General features: G+C 35.0%; 1 protein-coding gene across 4 annotated transcripts in view; it reads right to left on the bottom strand.

Moving 5' to 3' along the window:
• Positions 1–22890, bottom strand: part of LOC126810493 (protein eva-1) — a 107707-nt gene that overhangs the window by 8212 nt on the left and 76605 nt on the right. For 3 of the 4 annotated variants that reach the window (XM_050535586.2, XM_050535589.2, XM_050535588.2), the window contains 3 exons: positions 19740–19886; positions 5983–6126; positions 2523–2729 (listed from right to left, as the gene is read on the bottom strand). In XM_050535586.2, coding sequence (XP_050391543.1) covers positions 2523–2729; positions 5983–6126; positions 19740–19886 — 498 coding nt within the window. The remainder of the gene's footprint in view (positions 1–2522; positions 2730–5982; positions 6127–19739; positions 19887–22890) is intronic. The other variant, XM_050535587.2, reaches the window with a different exon arrangement.

Below are 22890 nucleotides of genomic sequence, written 5' to 3' on the forward strand. Positions count from 1 at the left end.
GCAGGATGAAGGGCCTGACAAGGACAGCTGGCTAGTCATTCAAATGGGACAAAAAACTGAGGTCCTGTGTACACATTGACGTGCACATAAAAGAACCCTTGTTAGATGGAATTCGATATAAGAGTAGGCCATAGCGCCGCTGTCCGGGCAAACTTCCCTCATACCACACTGCATGGCGTAAGCCCATCTTCAACAGCCCAGTCATCGCGGGAAAGTAGGATGTTAAAACCCCATTTCATTTCGTTATTCATAGCATGCTAATGTAACTCAATTAGTACATTATAACTAATCTTTTTACTTTACAGCACAGAACAATGTGTAAGCCTACAAGAAAATTCAATGCAATATTAATGTAAAACGCCAATTCAACCAGTCATTTCTATGCTATATTAGGCTATAGCCTACAATTCTAATTATATACATGTATCAGTAACAAACACGACATGCAGTATTTGTGTATACAGATATCTGTTCACACTTTTCATATTATAGTTGGGTTTCTTGGAATATTAATCATCTATAGTTGCTGATTTCAATATTTCAATACAAGATGTTCAGTTATAATACCCATATATTTGCTGTGTGATAGTTATGTTTTTATTTTACTATACATATACACATAAATTTATGACCAGACACCTGCCTATCATATTTACTCATCTATAAAAATAGCATCTATATATATTAGAATAATACTATGCAATCTTCATACTGTGTTATATTATCAACATTACAACCATCATTAAATAGAAGTCGATTTGGCTTTAAACCATTAACAGACCATCAATCACATAATCTACTATACAGGTCAAACACTTTTCTACTAGCTAGCTATTAGGTGAACACTGTCTACTCAAACTATCAGTCAAATCTATGTGAAAATTTTATGATGAGTCTAGACACATGCATGTCATACATGATGATATACCAATAATTCAACTGATGAATGGATCTTTAGTTTAATATGCCATTCAGATACTAATATTTAGCTAGTTTAAAAATGCTAGGGTTCACTTTAAGCCAAGCCAGCTTAACTATTTTGATCTCATTGGCTATAATATTGTTAAAGGGACTATCACAATTTTAGCAGTCTCAGAAATAAAGGGCCGTCTATGTATAACATTTAAATGCCAATTTATAGAGGAATGGTGTATTTACCTTGTCTCGAAATTTCAGCTCAAAATATTGGGTCATTTGGACATGAACGTCAAACTCACTTATCCAGACACGTAACCCTTTTAAGATTTCAGGTCAATTTTTTCGTTGGGTGACCTGAGAAACTATTGCAGTTTCTTTAGAGGTCTATACAGTGCAAGACAAAAGAGCTGTACTTGATAACGAAAGGTAAATTTCACCTACACGTTATTTTTATAACCTTATAATACAGCTTGGGACACAGGTCTCCATTTCCAGTTGTTTGCAAACATATCACGTATATTGAGTTAGTTGCTCAGCCCTAAGGTAGAGGATTTTAAGGGCTTTTAACACAAAATTAAACAGGTTTATTCTCCAAAATATAATTGAGATTGACCCTTTAAGAGTGTTAAACCTATGTATTAGCATCTGACAGGAAGATAACTTGCTGCACAATTTTAAAACAAGCTGAAAGTTAAACTGGCTTAACAATTGCCAGCACTTTTAAACCAGCTTAACTTAAGTGTCTCCATGGCATATAATATTTGATTTTATGAGACTATACTTTATAATGAAGGTTAGATATGTAAGATCAGAGTATGATCTGAATGGGGCAAATCAATCATGCTTTTTTCTATAATAAATGATGATAAAAGTGATTTGAAATATCTAAACTAACAGGTGACATACAATAATTAAGACTAGTTTATACATCTAAATTTTAATGTGGACGCCAGGAATAGAATGGAATGGTCTTTAATGTCTCATCATTTTGAGATTAACATATGACAATTTTCAATTCTATAATTACGTATGCAATACAAAGGGGATAAATTCTGTATGGACAGGTTTTTTTTAACTTCTCATCTTAGAATTCCAGCTGCTAAGGGTTGTTCTTTTACATGTACAACAATGTGTAGGAGGGTGAAAATAATCAAGTCATAAGCTGTAAATTCCTGTCAATTTCCTTTTCCACTGTTTAATCACAGAGACTACTGGACGTTTGATTCTCTTAATGATCTCACAACCTGCGACCGTGGGCCATTAGCCAATACATAAGAAGAGCTCCTTACATTACTCGAGGAAACAGATTGTCTTTTAGGTATACCTTCACATTTTTGTCTTGTGATTTTTGTCTTGTGTGTGCCCCATGGACATTTTCATGGGAATTCAGTATTTTTCTAGTAAGAATGATTGTCTCTACTTTCCATATAGCCATACTATTATTGGAAATAACTACCCGATAAAAACTTTCATGAGAATGTATCTTTAAACTATATAACATTAAAATGATGTATCCATGTGGTATATAAACTAGTCTTCAATATAACATAACATATATAATAAAGGGTGTAAATATAACATGCTGTAGTAGATGTTATACCCACATGTAGTAGTGTTACCTGCTGGTACCAACTCCGCCGTCGGTTCTGCTGGTTTTTGGTATATATAAGGAGTGGTAGTAATGGACGGTTTTGGAATGGGTTTTGTAAATATTTTATCTGGTGAACTTGCTGTAGTAGTTATTTTATCCTTTTTATTTTTCTTTTTCTTCTTGTGCCGCCTGCGTAATTTCTTTAAAAGGTTCTTTGGAACTAAAAGATAAAACGTAGATTAAACAAAGGTTCGCTATATTCCAATTCATAATCAGATATTTGATCAAATGTTTCTTGGCTTTAACATGGTATATAAGATGACGTTGATAATACGTTGCCAACTTCCAACAGATTGAGACAAAATATGTATTACAGATGGTGGTCGCTTTGTACTGTAATAATTAGACAAACTGCCAGTGTAAATATTACATGTAAAACTATTAATACTCAGGGTGGAGGCTTTAACTTGAAAAGTTTATCTAGTCTACAATTACGGTTTCCTGTTACTAAACAAATAAAATGAATAATAATTAGCTTATTAGGGTTTCACACTGCGTAGCTTGTGTGAAACACTATTGTTTTTGTTAAGATTATTCTTCTTCTTCTTCTTATTATTATTCCAAATTATTTTTGATTAGATCTCAGCAACTCCTTGTCGGATCGTTACGATTTCTTCGGTTTTACTGGAAAAGTGGGTGTGACTTAGAGGATAAAGCTATTTTGATCGTTCTGCGACAATGCGAAATGTCCGAAATCACCGAAGCTATCGTTTTTAGAAATATCGCAGTAATTTTAACAATAATCATTGGATTTTAACTTTCGATACATTTTGGCATAGCCGGACACAGGGCACATAGCTATGCTACTTTTGATTTTTGATTTTCGGCAAATCTTCACAGATATTAGGCGCCAAATTTCGAAAATTTAAATTTTTACAAAAAACATTTTTATTTATGAATATTTTTTAGTCGTGTTTTACACAAAATTAACGAGTCATCTGACTTGAGCAAAAATCTAAAAAAATTTTGTCTCCGTAATATTCCTTGGCCGCCATTGGCTAATTCAGTTTTTCAGTCGTAGATTAATTATTTATTGTTCGATTTGTATAAAACAAAGTTTATATACCCCGTTGTCTCAATTCCCATTTTTTTTGTTCCCGATAGAGTTATCTGTCGGCACAGGAAGTGGCGTAATTTTGCCAAAAACTAAAATTTTGACAGTTAGGTACCACTTTTCGAAAGCAAATATTATTTTTTTCAAATCTGGTATAACTGAAAGGGTGCGCCCTTTAAAGGCACAAAAAATGTTGTGCCCAGTTTTTTTTAATTTTGATTCCGTTTTCGGGCTATTTCGATTAAAAGGTGAAAAAAGGTGTAAAATTAAGCTATTTACAACCCATCCAGCGTTTTCATATTTTAAAATATTACTTCGTAACTTTCATAAACTCGTTGCAATAATCTATATGGAGAGAATGTATGTGAAAATTAATTTGTAATATGCGCAGTTGCCGAGAAATGGTCAATTTTGCATGAGTCACTCTTTCCGCTATTGTGCCTGTAAAAGAGTCAATTATTATTGGACATTCATAAAAGTGACACCATTTGTGACTAGTTCAACTCAATTTTACATTTTCAATGTCACCGGAAATGACGAAATTTGGGCAAAAACTGTATTTATAGCCTTCGAAACAAATAATTTATTCAAATGAGTCGTATTTAGTGTTTGTTTACGATTTTGATATTTGATTCTAATCAACTAAAAGAATGAACACATACGATCATATAGATATCACAAAATGGTTTCTAACTTGTTCAGTTGCGGAGAAATAGGCAATAGAATAAATAAACTGGATAAATTTAATGATAAACTTTTTTCAAGGATAAACCATCTAAAAATATCTAGTGTTTTCTACAGTATGACAATAACCTTCTATCTATACAATACCGGAAGATATATACGTAATCTTCTTTGATTAATTTACCCCAGAGCAAATGTAAGCTTATGCAAGTTGATATTTGAGAAAACAAATATGTTATATTTGTTCTTTATATAACAAAACTGAAACTACATCTATACTACACTGCTAGTAGTAATCAACTATCAAGGAATCTATTATATATACAATAAACATTTTATTTGATTTTTACTGAATTTGGATTTCCACCATATTAGTTTTCAATGTTCTTTGGTATGGAACTTAGCAGAAATTTTAAAAATAATTGTCACTTACTAATTTAAAAGTCTTTTAATACAGAGTTTGAATTGATACCTAATCACAAATAAACTAATTTAGTTTTTAGAATAGAAAAAAAATCCTTTACTTCATCAGCTGTAAATCTACCATAATAAACGAAAAACTAAAAAACAACACACAGTACACAAACTAGGTATATAATACCATCTGCTAAGTGCTAATAACATCCCTTCCTGAACACATTACTCAACATCAGCTAGTTCTCACTAGTCCAGAGGTCAATTTTAATATGCTTTAAGTGGTGACTTATTCCTGTGAGAATGCTTGTGAATATCATCCTACCAGTTATTTGATGTAGAGAATTAGGTTCGTAATTGACATCCGATAATTGAACTGCAAAGTTTACGTTCAAAGGGCAATATGATGTAGCATACAAGAACACATACATAACAAAGATTCCAGACCTAAACAATCCAAAACTTTCATCAAAGTTAATTATTCCTTCAAGAGTATAAATAAATCTAAAATATGTCAATTGGTCCTTTAAAGGAGCTGGTCCAGATATATTTCAGCGAATCAGAGAAACCTTTATTCTAGTCCTATACTATCTGAAACTCTGTGCTTTTTTCCAGAAAACAAAATAAATCTTCAGTTTTCCCATGATTTGGTGACTGGTAGACAGTAAATGTGAGCGTATAAAAGAGAGCTAAAAAGGAAAACAAGACATTTCAAATTCTCCTTGACTCAATGCTTACAGTTTTAATAGTAAGTGCAGGAGGACAACACCACACAAACAAAATGAAGATAGGCATACGCCATACAGTGTGCTATGAGGGTAATTTTGCCCTTAAAGCGGTGCTGCTGCCTACTCTTATATCCAATTCCAACTACCAAGGGACTTATCACGTGCACACCAATGAGTACACGGAACCTCTTTTTTTTTTTTGTCCCATCCGTCCTTGTCAGGCCCTCTGTCCTGCACCACCGGCAAGGGAAAACCACACTGGAAAATCCTGATGAACTTTGTAGGCCAACACCAGGATCGAACCCACGACCTCCAGGCTAGCAAGCCAGCGTCTTCCTCACTTAGCCACCGTGGCTCCAAAATTCATAAGAGAAATCTTTGTATAACAAACATCAATTACACAGACATTGCAAATCAAATATATATCAAATTAAATGAATGGATCTGTACACAGCTTAATACATCCAACCAGGTGACTCCTGCGCTTATTTGGCCTTTTAATCAAAATGTATTACTCCAATGTCAGGACTTACCACATAAATAAGTAACATTAAGATATTTTTTGATTCCTGGAGAACAAGGATTTCCAAATTTATTTTCTGCTGCCTCTATAGAACACTGTTTACGTCCATGACATAAGCTGGTAACTTCTTGAACAACTTTCTCAGCTTTACAATCTGAAAAAAATATAAGATACTTTAATGCACATTGTAAAAATGTTGTGTTGGAAATATTTCAATATTCACATGAATTATGTGCATTTTATCTTGTGTTTCCCTTCCATGCATAATGCATATTCTGTGCATTTAGAAATAATTTCAGCCGGCACATTGAGAGAAATCAGATAATCTAATAGCTGAGACGTTGAAACAGAGAACTCATTGATGTAACATGCACACTTTTTTTCTTTATAGAAATTATCAAATTAGTCCTACATGTAAATAATAAAGGAACTTAAACAATCCAATGGTCCAAATAAACTTCTACAATATCTGAAACACAAGCCAATAAAAGTGCAGCTTTATTTCTGCATGAATTATGTTTCCCAGTGGAAATCAATCAAGAGATTTTCGGATGAATTCCATGAAATTCATCATAGATCAATAGACAGATGAAAAAACAAAATATAATTTTACAGTAAAGTCTATATATATGAAGAGTGGAACTATAAATCTTTGTTGGAAATGGAAGTTACATCATTTTCAATTGGTTAGATCTTATCGTTTTATTTAGAAATTTTACCCTGGAGTATGTGTCTGGATTAAGTTTTTCCCGAATGAAACACTGCTAGGCTGAGAACTATATAGTTTAAATTCCATTTTATTATATTTAATCATTTAAATTCAAAACTTGAGTCCCAAAGCATAAAAAATATGTTTTTTTTTTCTAGAAAAATAATTGAGGCAAGATGTAGGGGGCAACTATTTTAGTAATTTGACTAAAATCACAGGATTTAGCTGAAAAGAAAACATTCTTAGTTTTCACATTGACTTTGTTGTTACTTTCTTCATACAGTTTTTATTTTGCTACAAAAATCCAACACTAACATAGTTTTCCTGCAATAGTTAAGACACACCTATAACACAACAATGCCTACATTTATTTGCAGACAGGTTAAATTTAACAATCATTTTTAAGAGCAGACGAGTTAATATAATCCATATTACAGATTCCTGGTAGTTTTAACATCTGTTATCAAACTAAAAAAGATTTCTCTGTCTAAATACATCATCATTTTCTGCTAGACACAGTTGGAAGTTAGCCCTGTTTAATTTTCAAGTCAAACAAAAACCATGTGTATATGGAATCTACCACAGTCTATAATTGGTAGCACAAATTGCAAGAGGCAAGTCCAAAAGAACACAAATTTACAAGAATATTTTTTTAATAAGTCTTTCTGGCAGCCATAGAGATCGGTAATTTTAAATACTGCCAGTATTACTGTAAACAGAAGCTGAATCTCAATTCATCATGATAATTTTGATCAGTCACCATATTCTTATTAAATATACAAAGAAATGCATCATTAAAAATTCAAAGACTAAAATTTTCCATTGCCAACATCACAGTTGACACTATGCAATGGAAACACGATTTCACAATTTTTTCTATGATTGAATAATATTTGTTTCTCCAGGATTCAGACAGTCCACAAATATTTAAGATCACTATATTATAATGTATAATAGATAAATGATATCTATGTTTATGGTAGATACATACAAAAACAAGATAAAGATACATCTAGCTACTAAAATCAACACCGGTCTCACTGACCTTTTTTCAGGAATCAAAAAAATGTTTTAAACTGTCTAGCAATTTATATTGATTTAATAAACTATATATTTCCCATTAGAATTCCTCGTCCAACTAGACCTCAAATACTTCCCGCATACTTGTGGTGTTAAATTTCCTGTTCTTTACTACTGAGAATTCCTATATTATGCGTATATCCTTAAAGTCATTAACTATAATTAAAATTAATTCAGGACAACGGCATATCTATATATATATTTGTGACTGTCGTTTGTCTGTCTGTCTTTCTGTCTGTCTGTCTGTTCGGGGTTGGTTCTACACTAGGTCTGCCCCGAGTCTGAAATTTGGGGTATAAGGTTACCTCGGACCGGGGAGTAACATAGGCCAGGTGGCGTTAGTCTACCACTTCCGGTTTCGGAGTTATGACCCCCGAGCGAAGTCGGTCTGTTCGGGGTTGGCGGCTACACTAGGTCTGGCCCGAGTCTGAAATTTGGGGTATAGGGGTAGCTCGGAACGGGGAGTAACATAGGCCAGGTGGCGTTAGTCTACCACTTCCGGTTTCGGAGTTATGACCCCCAAGCAAAGTCGGTCTGTTCAGGGTTGGCGGCTACACTAGGTTTGGCCCGAGTCTGAAATTTGGGGTATAGGGGTAGCTCGGACCAGGGAGTAACATAGGCCAGGTGGCGTTAGTCTACCACTTCCGGTTTCGGAGTTATGACCCCCGAGCGAAGCCGGGTATCCTGCTAGTTAATTAATAAAGTAAAGGAGATATGCTTGCTTCACAGGTGAAGCAGTCAAAATAAATAGAACATATATTAGTTACTCTTTTAAGCACATTTAATATAGCTAACTTCACTCTGTTCATATATTAAAAATATTTTTTTTTTTAATTTCATAAAAATAAAAAAAAAACACACACAAAGTCACCTTAGAATGACATTGTGAATGCATCAAAATCTACAGTGTATTTAAATGTGTCTATCAAGGGTGTTGAGTACTCTAAAATGAACATTTTAAAACTAGCACTATAAATTTTGTTCATAAGATGTGACATTTTTTGTTATTTGTGGTGATAAACTACATATTAATCACCACAAAACACCAGTTTTATTTACCAACCATGTCCAAATGTGGCCTAAAAGAATTACATTAAAGGGAGGGTGCTGATGACAACAACAGTCAAATTTTCTCAGTTATGCCTGCATGGATTTTCATCAGATTTGGTATGAAAAATTTTGAAATCCCATCACTGGCATGAACACTACTAAATACAAGTCTAAGAAACCCACGGTTCACTGTTTGGTTATAGACCTGGTTTGTCTGGTATCCATGGAAACACCAAAAAAAAGATGAGTTAAAAAATATCAAATAAAAGTATTTTAAAATCTTTGTTCATTATTTACCTTCAAAAGAGATTTTATGATTTTCGGTAAATTCTTTCGATATGCCCACAACAAGTTTTAAAATACAACAATTGGATGTAAAAAGTAAATATTTACTTCAGTGCACTACTCGATCGCTCTAAAAATTATATATATGAATTGGTAGTTTTCAACCTTTAAAACAAAAATTCAGCAATGTTCCAGTCATGATAGATGGTATCTTGGATAATCGCATCGTAGAGTGGATTCTATCTGGTTACGTGACTTAATTGGGATACATCGTCCAGTGTGAAACTGTTGCTGGAGACAGCAATGATTGTGGATCATGTGATCGATGTGTAAGACGTCATAATTTATTCAAAGACTGATCTAGGTCGGGGAAACCTCGATTGCTATAAATAGTTTTTTTCTTCTTCCCGCTTGTATCTCCATTATTACACAACAAATGGTTGGGCTGTTATGTGTTCTCTGGGTTATTTTACACATGGAACAAGTGTGCAAAGTCTTAATAAAATTGGTGCTGAAAAGTTAGAACGTATCCTAAGACTACTCAGCACCATTAAATTAAGTCTTCTACCTTTGAGACATAATGATTTTTCTCTTTATTTTACCAGAAATGATTTAAATCAACCAAAATAATGCTGTTTTTGCATATTTAACTCTAATGTTTTGTTTAATGCCTCATACTTCCCTTTTGACATAATTACTCTGTAGTTTGTGTCATGGGGTGAATCGAAACCTAAACAAACCATCTCCACTATATAGCGCACCATCTGAAATAGATTGGGGAGTTTGGGTGGTCGAGTGGTCTAATGCGTGCATTTTAAATCATAAGGTCTGTCATTGAGTCAAGTGGCATGGTTTCAATCCCATGCCTGTATGTAACAAAGAGTAGGGTCACCTGCCAGGTTTTGTTTGGGTCCTTTGGTTTTCTTCCACTCCCGAAAAGGGGGATCACGTGGCTAAGTGGTTGAGACGCTACCTCGCTAGCCTGAAGGTCGGGTGTTCGATCCCTGCATTGGCCGAGAAAGTTCACCCAGATTTTCCGGCGTGGTTCTCCCTTGTCAGTGATGCAGGACGGAGGGGCTGACAAGGAAAGCTGTCTAGTCGTTCGGATGGGACGAAAAACCGAGGTCCCGTGTACACATTGGTGTGCACGTAAAAGATCCCTTGGCAGTTGGAATTCGATATAAGAGTAGGCCGTAGTGCCGCTGTCCGGGCAAAATTTCCCTCATAGCACACTGTATGGCGTATGCCCGTCTTCATTAGCCCAGGTTAGGAGCAGAACAGTAGGACGTTAAACTCCATTTCATTTCACTCCCGAAAACCTCTATGTGCAAGCAAGTTATTGTGCCATGTTAGTCTCAAAATGCCCTAGTTTGTGTCTGTGGATTAAACCCCATTTCTTTCTGTCTAACTGAATCTGTATTTTGAAGTCAACATTACACAATCTTATACAAACATTCCTGTGTGCCGACTATTGCAAAATCATTATATTCAACAACAATGTTGACCTTTTTAGAATATCATTGTATGGTAAACTAGCTTTTTACACTTAGTTATAGCCCGTTCAGACGCTTTTTTTTAAACCAGTTCATATTCGCTGGGGTTTTTAAAACAGCATCGTGTTGCGTTCACACGTACTATAAGCCAAACCAGTTTAACTATTCTGACCTCTTCGGTCGGAGGTTAGTGTTAACTACGCATGTGTAGCTTCATATTCTTTATTCGGTTCTCGCACGCTTTCGATAACATTGGCACTGTCTGACCTCGATATTTTCACAGGAATGTAAGTTACTGCGTACTGCGCATGCTCAAAGCAGGTTGGAGCCGGGGTTTTTAAGCCAACCCGTTCAGACGGCTAAGATGAACTAGTTTAAAATAAAAAGCCTTCTCGAAGACAGGTTTATTTGCCCCACATTTGCATTCAGATGTTTAAGTTAAACTGGTTTAAAGATCCCTGGGGTTTTTAAACCAGTTCAACTTAAGCATCTGAACGGGCTATTAGTTATTCTGGTTTGAATCATTATTTTGAAGAATTTCAATATGTTTCAATACGACAGCAAACAACTTATGCAAAACTGAATTCCAGGTAAAAATTTATGAACCTCCATGTCACTGTTACTAAATTTTTGAAAATTAAATTTCATTAAACTATGTTTGCTTGCATTCCTACAGGAATCCATGGCCTACCTACAAAATCCCATAAATGGTTATTCAAATTATCATGGTTTCCAAAGCCCCACAAAACGTCACAGTTTTACAGCAAGCTTCAAAATGTGTTTTGCAGCACGGTTCACGATGTGTTTTGTATTATTTAACATTCTACTGCTTAAATAAGCAATATCCAACCAAAAACAAACCATCCTGAACTTCAAACAATACAAATAAAAGCATACCTTGATAAAATTGTTGATCCAGTTAGTGAATATATATCCAAATGTACATATACATCACATAGAACAAACAAACTGTCTCAAAAAAAACTAAACCATACTTAATATTCCAGGTAAGTAACGTTAAAACATATGTAACACCTACACTTCTGTCTACAGCATAAAGGTGTCTTTACTTATCTCCTACATAAATAATACATGTTCCACCCAACTCAAATATTGGTATGTAGAAATACTTCTCTCTAGCCGTGTTTCTATTTGCAACATATACCATAAATCATTATCTTTCACTCTAAAAATATTTTATAACATCAAGGTAGAGACACGAGTATATCTATTACAAAATCTAATCTAATTACTACAAGTGATATTTGAGCAAATGTTTCTTCAAATCAATACTACCGGTCGATTTCTGTAAGAATTGAAAAGGTCACATCACCTGAATAACTTGCTTCAAAGAGAAATGCATTAAAGTCAATCGGTAGTTGATTACGAATGTGAACACAGACTATCAGTATTAATTGCTTGTTTTAAATACCAGTACCAGAAGATATAGGCCAGGAGCCCAGGCGGGTCAATCTAGCTGACAAGTGTAACAATTTTCTCCTATATGGTATTATATTAATGCATGTATATCTTGTATCATCAGAATGTAAGTCTGTCGGGTACGCTTTTCAGCTAATCTAGTCCAAGAATTCACACCCAGAATCACAACCCTCACAGCCACACCCACCATCAAAAACCCCGCCCACTTACATTCTGATGATACCAGATATACCTGCATTGATACCATATAGGAGAAAATTGTTACACGTTTAAGCTAGGTTGAGCCCCCTGGACCCTGCTCTAATATTGGTCAATGCTTCAAATTGAAAGAACCAAGTCTGATTTATAACATTTCTTCAGATCATGATTGATCTACAACATTCTGTATTTGGTGTCCTGCTGTGAACCTAGACCTAAACTAACCATGTCCAATATAAAACACGCCTTCTGAAATAGGATTATTAACCTTGATGGTTTGTCTGCAATTTATCTGTCAGGAGTTAATGGTCAACACTTTAAGTTGAAATAACCAAGTGTGTTTTATAACATTTTACCAGATCATGATTGATCTATATAATTCTGTAGTTGGTGTCTTGCTGCGACCTAATCAAACTATCTTCATTATAAAGTGTACATTTTGAAATAGGTCATCATCTAGGATGGTTTGTCTGTGATTACGGTATCTGTCGGAAAATTCAGTATATAGAACAAAAATCTATCCGGATGTGATGTTGCCACACAAGAAATACAATTTGTCAGTAATAGATGGAAATGTCTTATCAACACAATGCTTTAGTTATTCTGAGACTAACATATTATGGTATATTTCATTACTATAATTAAAATACTTAGATCTGAACTAAGCTTTAAGCGTGTGAAATATCTATTTGTAAATTAAAAAGCGCTGTAGCTATCAGCCGTCAAAACGCAAATACATATCAAGATGTGTGGCAGATAATATAACAATTGGACTTACCTACATGTCTGAACCAGAAGTTTCAGAAAATGCTCACACTCTTTCCCACACACATTTGCTTGGTAAAAAAGCATTGCATAAACAAATAATATGATTCTGTTGCTAACTTTTTTTTATGTCTCTATCTATCTCTCTCTCTCTCTCTCTCTCTCTCTATATATATATATATATATATATATATATATATATATATACTATTCAAAAAAAGTAGGGGATATTTGATTTTGGGGGCATAATACTAAAATATGCAAATGAATACGAAAAAAGTCACTATAGAACCTAACAGAAGAAACATTTCCAGTTACATGTGACGCCCAAACGCACCAATAGCTACCGCATGGAATGCAGGTGATGCTTGGGATCATCATGGGGGTCCAACCCAAGATTTGCACGACTCTGACTTTGAATGTTACAGTCATTGTGGCATTAAATTCCTGGGTGGAAACATCAGTTTAATTGTTTTAGTGACCAGAAAACAAATTTTGATATGTGTCGGCTTACCCAAAATGAAAGGTTACGTGCCCTTGGCATGCTACAGATCGGCACAACACAGGCGGTTGTGGCGCGGACGATGAATGTTTCTCAGTCTGTCATAAGCAGGCTATGGTCCAGATACCGTGATACACAATCTGTACAGGACAGACCACGCTCAAGTCGACCAAGGGCGACAACTCAAGCCCAGGATCGATTTATCCGTACCTTGGCCTTGAGAAATCGTGTCATCACAGCAAATCAGATCAGCGCTCGTCTTCAAACAGACACTGGTGTGAGAGTGAGTGGCCAGACGATTCGGAATCGACTGCATAGGGGTCACCTTCGCGCCCGACGTCCTCGCGTGATCCCTTGTTTGAGAGATCATCACATTCAGGCAAGACGTCGTTGGTGTAGGGATCGTCAACACTGGGATAATCGAAGCTTGAGGAATGTGATGTTTTCAGATGAGTCAAGGTTCACTGTTGATTTTTTGGACAGACGTAGGAGGTTGTGGCGTCGTCGAAACGAGCGCTTCCAAGACGTTAACGTCATCAGACATGATCGATTTGGGGGTGGTTCTGTTATGGTGTGGGGAGGCATCACTGTTGCTGGATGAACGGCTTTACATGTTGTTGCAGGGCGTGTTACAGGCCAGTACTACCGGGACAACATCTTGGCAGTCCATGTTGTGCCGTTCGCACGACGTCATGGCCGCCGTTTCATCTTCCAGGATGACAACGCAAGATGTCACAGGGCCAGGATCGTTACAGGTTACCTCCAACAACAGAACATCACCACATTACCTTGGCCAGCACTGAGTCCCGACCTCTCCCCCATCGAGCATGTCTGGGACATGCTTGGACAGAGGTTACGTCAACGTCAACAGCGCCCTGCCAATGTCCAAGAACTTGCTGCTGCGTTGCAACAGGAATGGGACAATCTGGACCAAAATGACCTTAGACGTCTCATTAGGAGTATGCCACGTCGGATCAATGCTTGTTTGGCAAACAGAGGAGGATTTACCTGTTACTGACTTGGTTGTGATGCTGTGGTAACTTTGCTGTTTGACCCCGGGTATCATTTTACCCTTATAATGGTCAGTCTGTGCCTTACTTAGTTTAACGATCATTTGGAATAAATCGATGAATGTGAACTTCATTTCATTTTGTCATTTGTTTCTTCGTCAGTTTCATTAGGTGACTTTAATAACACTTAAAAATCAAATATCCCCTACTTTTTTTGAATAGTATATATATATATATATACAGTCTATATTTACATGGTATATACGTCATGCATGTAGGTTTTATCTAAATGGAGAGGGTGTAAACAGCTAAAAGGTTGCGATAACACTGAATACATTGACAGTTATCTCTTCAAATAAATGGAAAATATTTCAATTCAAAGCTTATTCACTAGCAATTTCCTCATCCATCCTATATCAACATTTGTGTCTGGAGAAACCTTACTCAATTTAAAGCTCTGGTGAAACTCAGCTAGTGTAATATTCTAACGAAAATTTAAATGCTATCGAGACCCCGCAATGATAATGTCAAAATAATATCATTAAATTGCTATTTGTTACCAGTAAAAACTGTCATTAAACTATCAATCCAAACCCTGGGTAGATATTTTTAAGAAAATAATGTATAATAAAAATACTACTACTGTTAATTTACAACTCTTATTTAATCTTGGTTATTTTCAAGATAATAGCTTAACTTGTAGTGCAGAGCTGTACCTTCATTATTGCTTTGTCCTGCACCCGTGAAATGGGGAAACCAGGCTGGAGAATCCTAAGACACTTTCTCAGCAAACACCAGGATCAAACCCAATACATCCTGGTTAGTACAACAGTGCCTTACTGAGTCACTGTGGCTCATTCATTAAATGAACTGGTGGTCAAATCTTCAGTTCGTGTGAGCAATTAGTAGCCAACATAGTTTTTGGCATTGAATATCTACAGCATTTGTATAGGACACCCTATATTATTTCTATGGACACAGGGAATTGGTACACAAACTAAAACTTTCCTGAATTTAACATTTTCTCAAGGTGGCCCTTTTAGAGAGCCTAACAAGTCTGTCCTGTCTGGCTACAGTACTTATTTCGACAAACAAAATTGGATTCTTTTTCAGACTTTCAGAATGTACAAATATAAAGACTGACTAAAAGGCACTACACCGAAACAGACAGTATAATAATATCATGTTAATCAATACAAATATTTACTTAAAATTATCCAAATCACCATACAAATAGCAACACGAAATCAAATAGAAAACATTACTTACTTAATCATAAACATCTTTCTTAATGTTTCCTACTACCAAGAGCCTATTTACCAGTGAGTTGGTATGAATGACGAATAAGATTACTGTAAATAGTCTAATATTATATAAAGCTTCCTAAAGCAGCATTGATCTAACTTAGACGAATCTTATAGCGAAGCAACAGCTAAGAACAAAATCCCCTTTATTCCACTCCAGTTCAAAAATCAATAAACTTCAAGACATTTTCTTCATATTAAATAAGAATGTCTACTGTGGCAGGTGCCAAAGTTTGGTTTCCATGAAAAAAATGAAGAGTAAAATATTGAAGCAATGGAAATAATATTTTATCAATTCTCTGCATAAGAAAAGGAAAATCTATTAAAGATTACTGAATCAATATTCAACCAAACACAATTATTCAACACGTTCTGTCATTGTACAAATGACAAAAAATAGAGGAAATTTGTAGCACGCTTAGATTCACAGAAATAAATATGATAATAGAACTAAGTTAAAGTGATAGAGTACCAAATGAATTGATCGCTGATTATAAAAGAATTTCTAAATGATCCATTTGCTAGCTGAGGTAATTTTCGTTGTAACTTCTATAATACAATAAAAGAGAAAGACAGTTAAATTCAATTTACTTGTTTTTGTCCTTGCTGTGAATGTGAGCCTCAAGTGAATATTAAAGTATACCACACTATCTTTGGGTAATCTAGTACAACAAACACTAGGCCTTTGTTTAAAGTTGTCCTAATTTCCCTGAATTTGAATTGTATTTTTTTTCTTTTTGTAATCTTGAATAACATTTTTCAAAGAATAATATACAGTGACACAATGAAAATGCAGAGTTTTTCTAAATGGATGATTGCAGATCTCACTTGCAAAATGCACTTTAATCTTGAAATTCTGATTGAAATAACATCAGATCCCAACCATACAACCTATGGTCAGTACAACTCATACAGTTCAATGGACACCTGGGCACCGAGAGCATGCCATTGTGTTAATTCAAGAGGGCACGAGTACTGCTAGTGCCACTCAAGGGCGTGGATTTGTCATAACTTTTGGGGGAGACGGACGAACCCTTGAACCTTTCATTACCAAACCAAAATAATAATTACGAACAGTTTGCCAGTGCTATTTCGATGAAAGTTGTAACTAGGGGTAATATGATGACGATATAGTAAAATTGACTACCTACAATTAAGGAGGAAGATATCGTGAAGATCAGTAACTGTGGCGAGACCCAAGGCAGTGGTTAGATAGCCTTTAGAACGGGACATTCATGTGGATATAAACCTGAAAATCTGTCCTGTCGATCAAAATCAAGGGGGGGGGGGGAGACAGAGACCTATTCGTCCCCCTCTTCCGATTCGTCCCCCCCCCCCCCTAAATCCAAGCTCCTATGGTGCCACTGGAAGGAGCAATACAAACTGATGCAGAGAATGTCCCCACAAGAGGCTATTCAGAGGCTTATAAGCATGGCTTCTATGTGAATTGACTGGTATTTATTTTGTATAAGCTTCAGCTTTTGAAATTATCACTCTATTTATCTGTAATGATGGGTGTTGTATAAGAGACAATGCATGCTTATTGTTTATAGACCACCTATTATAATCAACTATAAGTTCACTAGCCGCCCCAATTTTGGTGTACATTCAGATGTCAACTACTAGGCTAGTAACCTTGTGCTCTGTAGCACTATAGTCTTTGAAATCTATGTCCAAATTATCAATCTATCTGTTTAAACCTGGGGCAGGTATTGGTCTTTGCAATTTATGTCCAAATTAGCAATCTATTTATTTAAACTGGGGCAAGTATTATATCATATATCCTTACTATTTGAGAATGTTATTTTGTAATTCAGAATTCTAGCCTATGCTGCACTAATTCCAATTTCCACAGCCCATCTAAGGAACGTAGGTAGTTGAATGTAGAGGGCACTGAGCTGTCCCAGGTTCTAATTGGGAAGAACGTCAGGATTTTTCAAGTCCAGTTCCCACTTGTCAGTGGTAGCACCTGCAGATATGCCAAGCAAAGAGTTCCATGGTCATTTAAGCCAAACCTAGTCATTTGGATGGGAACAAAAACCAAGGACCACCCATTTTCATATTCACATACACGTAAAAGAATCCTTGACAGTTAGAATTCAGTGAAGAGTAGACATAAATGCTGCTGTCAGGGACAAATTCTCCTCAAAAGCACTGCATACTAACCATAGAAAATTTGACCAGTTAGTCTCAAATTACCCTAAGCATTAAACCCCAATAATTCCCTCTCCACATCTCACCAATGAATGCATGACCATACCTTTGGTTTTTTACTTGATATAACAGTTCATACAGTATTAGACCAGATACCCCTCATTAACAGATCATGAAGATTTTAAAGAAATCACAGGTAATATATTATGTACCTATGTTTCTAATGACTCATTGAAATACTAGATTTTACACAAAGTTCTTTGTTTCTAAAACATGACAGATCCACTAGACACAAAGAAAACTTACTGAACTGTGATTCTGATTGCCCTTTATCAATAATTAATAGAACAAATACAGACATATTTATTTTAAGCATGCTTTGTCAACAGAATAAATAAGCTGAACAGATGCAAAGAATAAGCTGTAAATATAATACGAAATATGAGATGTCTCTAAATTAGCAAATTACAGTATGTTGAAATCTATTTTTTGCATTAATAATTCACAATTTATATACCCAATCCTGATTGATAAAACTGTTTAAAGTTAAATCAGATGTCACATAGTGACACTTTCCCAATCTCATTCTGATCATTTGGCATTTATAAGCCTAATCATGTAATACCAAGTATGAAAATAATATGAAGCTAACTTATAATTCATAATTATATAAGAATGTTTCCGAAATAAATGCATGTAAACTCCTTCAGTGCAATGTTAAATCTTAAATCTACAGATATATCATACTTTAAAACAAATAACTCCTTCAGTGCAACTTTAAATACAACAGAATACAGCCGGATTCTCAAATTAAATAATTACCGAACCAAAAGTTTGTTTGATTGACCTAACATTTGATTTCCAGTAAAAACTCATTCTTCAGATAAACATTAATTCATTCTTCAGATCAACATTAATTCATTAAAACAGATCCGATTAATTTACCGCCTAAAAAAGCAATATTAGACGCCAATTACAAGCATAAAAGTAATTCCACTTATGTCTAGTATATCACTTTACTGTAAGATCATCATGAATATAAATGTCCAACTAAAAAATACGAGATAGAGCATTCAGATAGTCCACTTACCAAGTTAGCCTTGTGACCATGAATAAATGTCTTCCGTGTGACCTAATGTTAAAATGAACATATGCCCAACGATGTGTCTGGCATTATCAGAAGTTTTGAGCGCCAATGGTGTCCTTAGTATTGATTATTTCTTGTAGCTATCAATTCCAGGGAATCTTGCTGTTAACACAAGTCTTATTGATGCCCCATCCTACTCCCCATCACACATCCAATTTACATTCCATCACATCAAATTTAGACTTCAATAACCACGAGTATGTCTAAGAAGGCAATTTTTTCCGCAACATTCGTAGCTGTCAGTTTTCTAATTTGGGTAATCAAAGAACCAGTGTTTTAGCGTAATTCACTTTCTAAGGGGATAGTCTTACAAACGGCTTAAATATCCAGAAGTGTTACACTTAAATGTCTTAATACAGGATCTGGCATAGAGAGTATTGAGAATTAGATGAATTCCAGTAGCTCTCAGCTAGAAGCAATAAATAAAACTCAATACACAACACTTCTGCTATCTGATAAAAGATACTTGCATACATGCAGTGCTTCAACTAAATTATCTGGGGAGATCTAGCTGCCACTGGAAGGGAATGTCATGTCTATTCTGTCACTACTGGTAATGTCTGTTTTAATGATAGCTAAATGCATCAGTCTATTTTAAAGCCTGTATTATTCATGCAGTATCATACTTACTAATGTATCCTTGTGTATTCGATTCACACAGACTTGTATCATTTGGTGTTCGACCAAACATGGCTGAATAGATAGCTATCCTTGTTGACCTTTTGCACCATAAATTCATCACCTCATCTTCACATACTGATTCACTTGTAAATTCATCTGAAAAACAACATAAATTTTTGTCTTACTCATTAACAAATTAACCTGTTTCTCAACTACCTTGAAACAAAATTAAATTCACCTTTAGTAAATGCTGCAGACGGCATTTTGTCCATATATATACAATTGATAATAAAACAATCATTGTCTGAAATAATGATGCAAATAAGAAGCATAACGAAACTAAGACAATTTAAATCTGTCATTTTAACCAATAGTTCCGATATCACAATAATAAAAAATTAAGCATTTTTTTAAGAAGAGAAGTCCAAGGACTAATAATGATGTGTGATTTGAATTGCCTTCAACTGGTTGCTTACTATCATATGGAAAACAGATTAACCACTATTTATTTTATTTCAGTTTTCTCTTTGAAGCTAATTCTGATCACGTTTTAACACATTCAGCTGTGAATACATATCGTAAATGACTTTTGACCTGCATGTTTTCCTGTCCATACTTTGGATGGAATGAAGACAACAAGAGCTGTTTGATGGTCAGAAAGGTAGAACAACATTTGCTGGTGAACGTTAGATACACTTGGTATCATTTACAACCTTAAATCAGATGTATTTATATAGCACTGATATACCTGAAATATATGTTCGGTATTTACTGGAAAATGTAAAGTGAAGACGAAGAATTTATGTGTCTGTCTTTGATTTTCTAAGACAAGATAGCAGATGTTTTCTCTCCCTTCATTAACTTCCTGATAGCTAGACAAAGATTTATTTTCATATCAAATTATTTATAATAAGCTTATGAACATCACTGTCTACTACAGGAGAAAGGCGGGTGTTTAGACAATTCCAATTATATCACGCTTGTTGAAAATAATCACCACCGATAAGCATCTTGTTGGTTATATTAAATGGGAGAGTTGGGGTCTAACGGTCAGTTATTAATCAATAAAGATGTTAACCTTTCTTTCATTCCTCAATTACTGACAATAAGTAGTTCTCAAATCCTAATAACTTAGGACTGCTTCCTCGGATGTTTGCAAATGTCAAAGGATTTATTATGCATTAAATATATAAGCATAAACGATAAATTATTCTAGATAAAAAAAAGCACATATATATGCAACATTTATGTTTCTGGATACAAGAGTTGAATATTCGGAGTTATTTGTCTGTATTAAAAACTTTGAAAGTTTGATAATGAGACTGCCAGATTCAATTTATCAGGAATGCAATGTATTTTGTGGGACATATTCATTTGTAAAAAAAAATTCACTATTACTATAAACACAATCATGCGTCAATAAACTGTATGGTTGTGTGGTACATTTTGTAACAAATGCTAACGAATATATATTAGAATTTTTTTCTCAATTGAACTCTATCCTAAACAAACATTATGCTAGAGCTAAATCTGCCTATTGCAGGTCTTTCTTAAGGCCTGAAATGTTATCTAAATTATTAATTAGAAATTAGTTAACTTATCTAGACCATAAACAACTCGCAATGTCATCGCTAGCCTGCGATATTTACTGGATTAGGATACGATCTGCTGCTCTACGCTCATTCACGATTAAATCAAGAAATGGATAATCGAGACTATGTATTTTATCGTACTGACTTTAGTAATGATGATCGAGGTTAGGTCCAAAATTCAATTGCTAAATTCTTGGTTCAGAGTGGATCAATTTGCCTGAAATTTTCAGCAAATTCCATTTACATTATCTAGTTTTAACTATTATAGTGAAAACTGCCAGCTCTTAATATGAATACAACCAAGCCGGTCTAAACTAAAGGAGATGAATAGGACTTGAACTTCAATAAGTGCTACAAGGACATACACTTGGAATCCCAAAAGACTGCAAAGCCATCACCTTTCCAGCAGAAGGAACCGACTTGGCACTTTTGGGGGCTGGTGACTATGGATGCTTTCAGTGTTTAGACTAAATTTTGGATTCTAGTTGAAGTGATGAATCCAGGTCTCATCCATGGTTACAAATTTAGCCAAACAAGCCAACAGTGAGGCTGATGTCCCCCGCCGAAATTGCAAAATAAATAGACGACACATATTAATTAATCGCACATTGATTTTTTTCACTAAATTTCATCAATCTCTATCAGATAGAATCAAGATTATCTTGTCCCAAACCATCGACAAATGAAATCGATCATCTCTGCATAGCTTTAGCTCAAAATGTTAATTATTGAACTCAGTTAAGACATTCACCTAATCAACATCTACATTAAGTTTAAACATTCACCTAATAGACACCTACGCCAAGTTTGAACATTCTACCTCAATTAATAGGAGAGTTATTGTGTTCCAAAGTCTCGACCAATCAATTTGCTTATCACTCTGCTTACCCTCAGCAAAAAATGTTCATTATCGAACTTAGTCAAGGTATTGATATAATAAAGCTATACACCAAGTGTCCTCACTCTCACTTAATTAGAACTAAAGTTATCGTGTCCCAAAGCATCAAACAATCAAACTGCTTGTCTCTGCTTACCCTAAGCAGAAAATTCTCATCTTCAATTTCCATCAAGGCATTCACCTAATTGACACCTACGCAAAGTGTGAACATTCTAACTCAATTAGAAGGAGAGTTATGGTGTTCCAAAGTCAGGACCAATCAAATTGTTTATTACTCTGCTTACCCTGAGCAGAAAATTCTCATTATTGAACTTAGTCAAGGTATTGATGTAATGAAACTATACACCAAGTTTCATCACTCTCACTTAATTAAAACTAAAGTTATCGTGTCCCAAAGCATCAACCAATCTTATTGCTTATCTCTGCTTACCCTAAGCAGAAAATGCTCATCTTCGAACTCCATCAAGGCATTGACCTAATAAACACCTACACCAAGTTTGAACATTTTAGCTCAATTAGAAAGAGAGTTATTGTGTTCCAAAATCTCGGCCAATGAAAAAGCTTATTGCCCTGCTTACCCTGAGCAGAAAATGCTCATTGTCGAACTTAGTCAAGGTATTGATGTAATAAAACTATACACCAACTTTCATCACTCTCACTTAAATAGAAC

The sequence above is a fragment of the Patella vulgata genome, chromosome 2 (genome assembly GCF_932274485.2).
Source record: "Patella vulgata chromosome 2, xgPatVulg1.2, whole genome shotgun sequence".
NCBI lineage: Eukaryota > Metazoa > Mollusca > Gastropoda > Patellidae > Patella > Patella vulgata.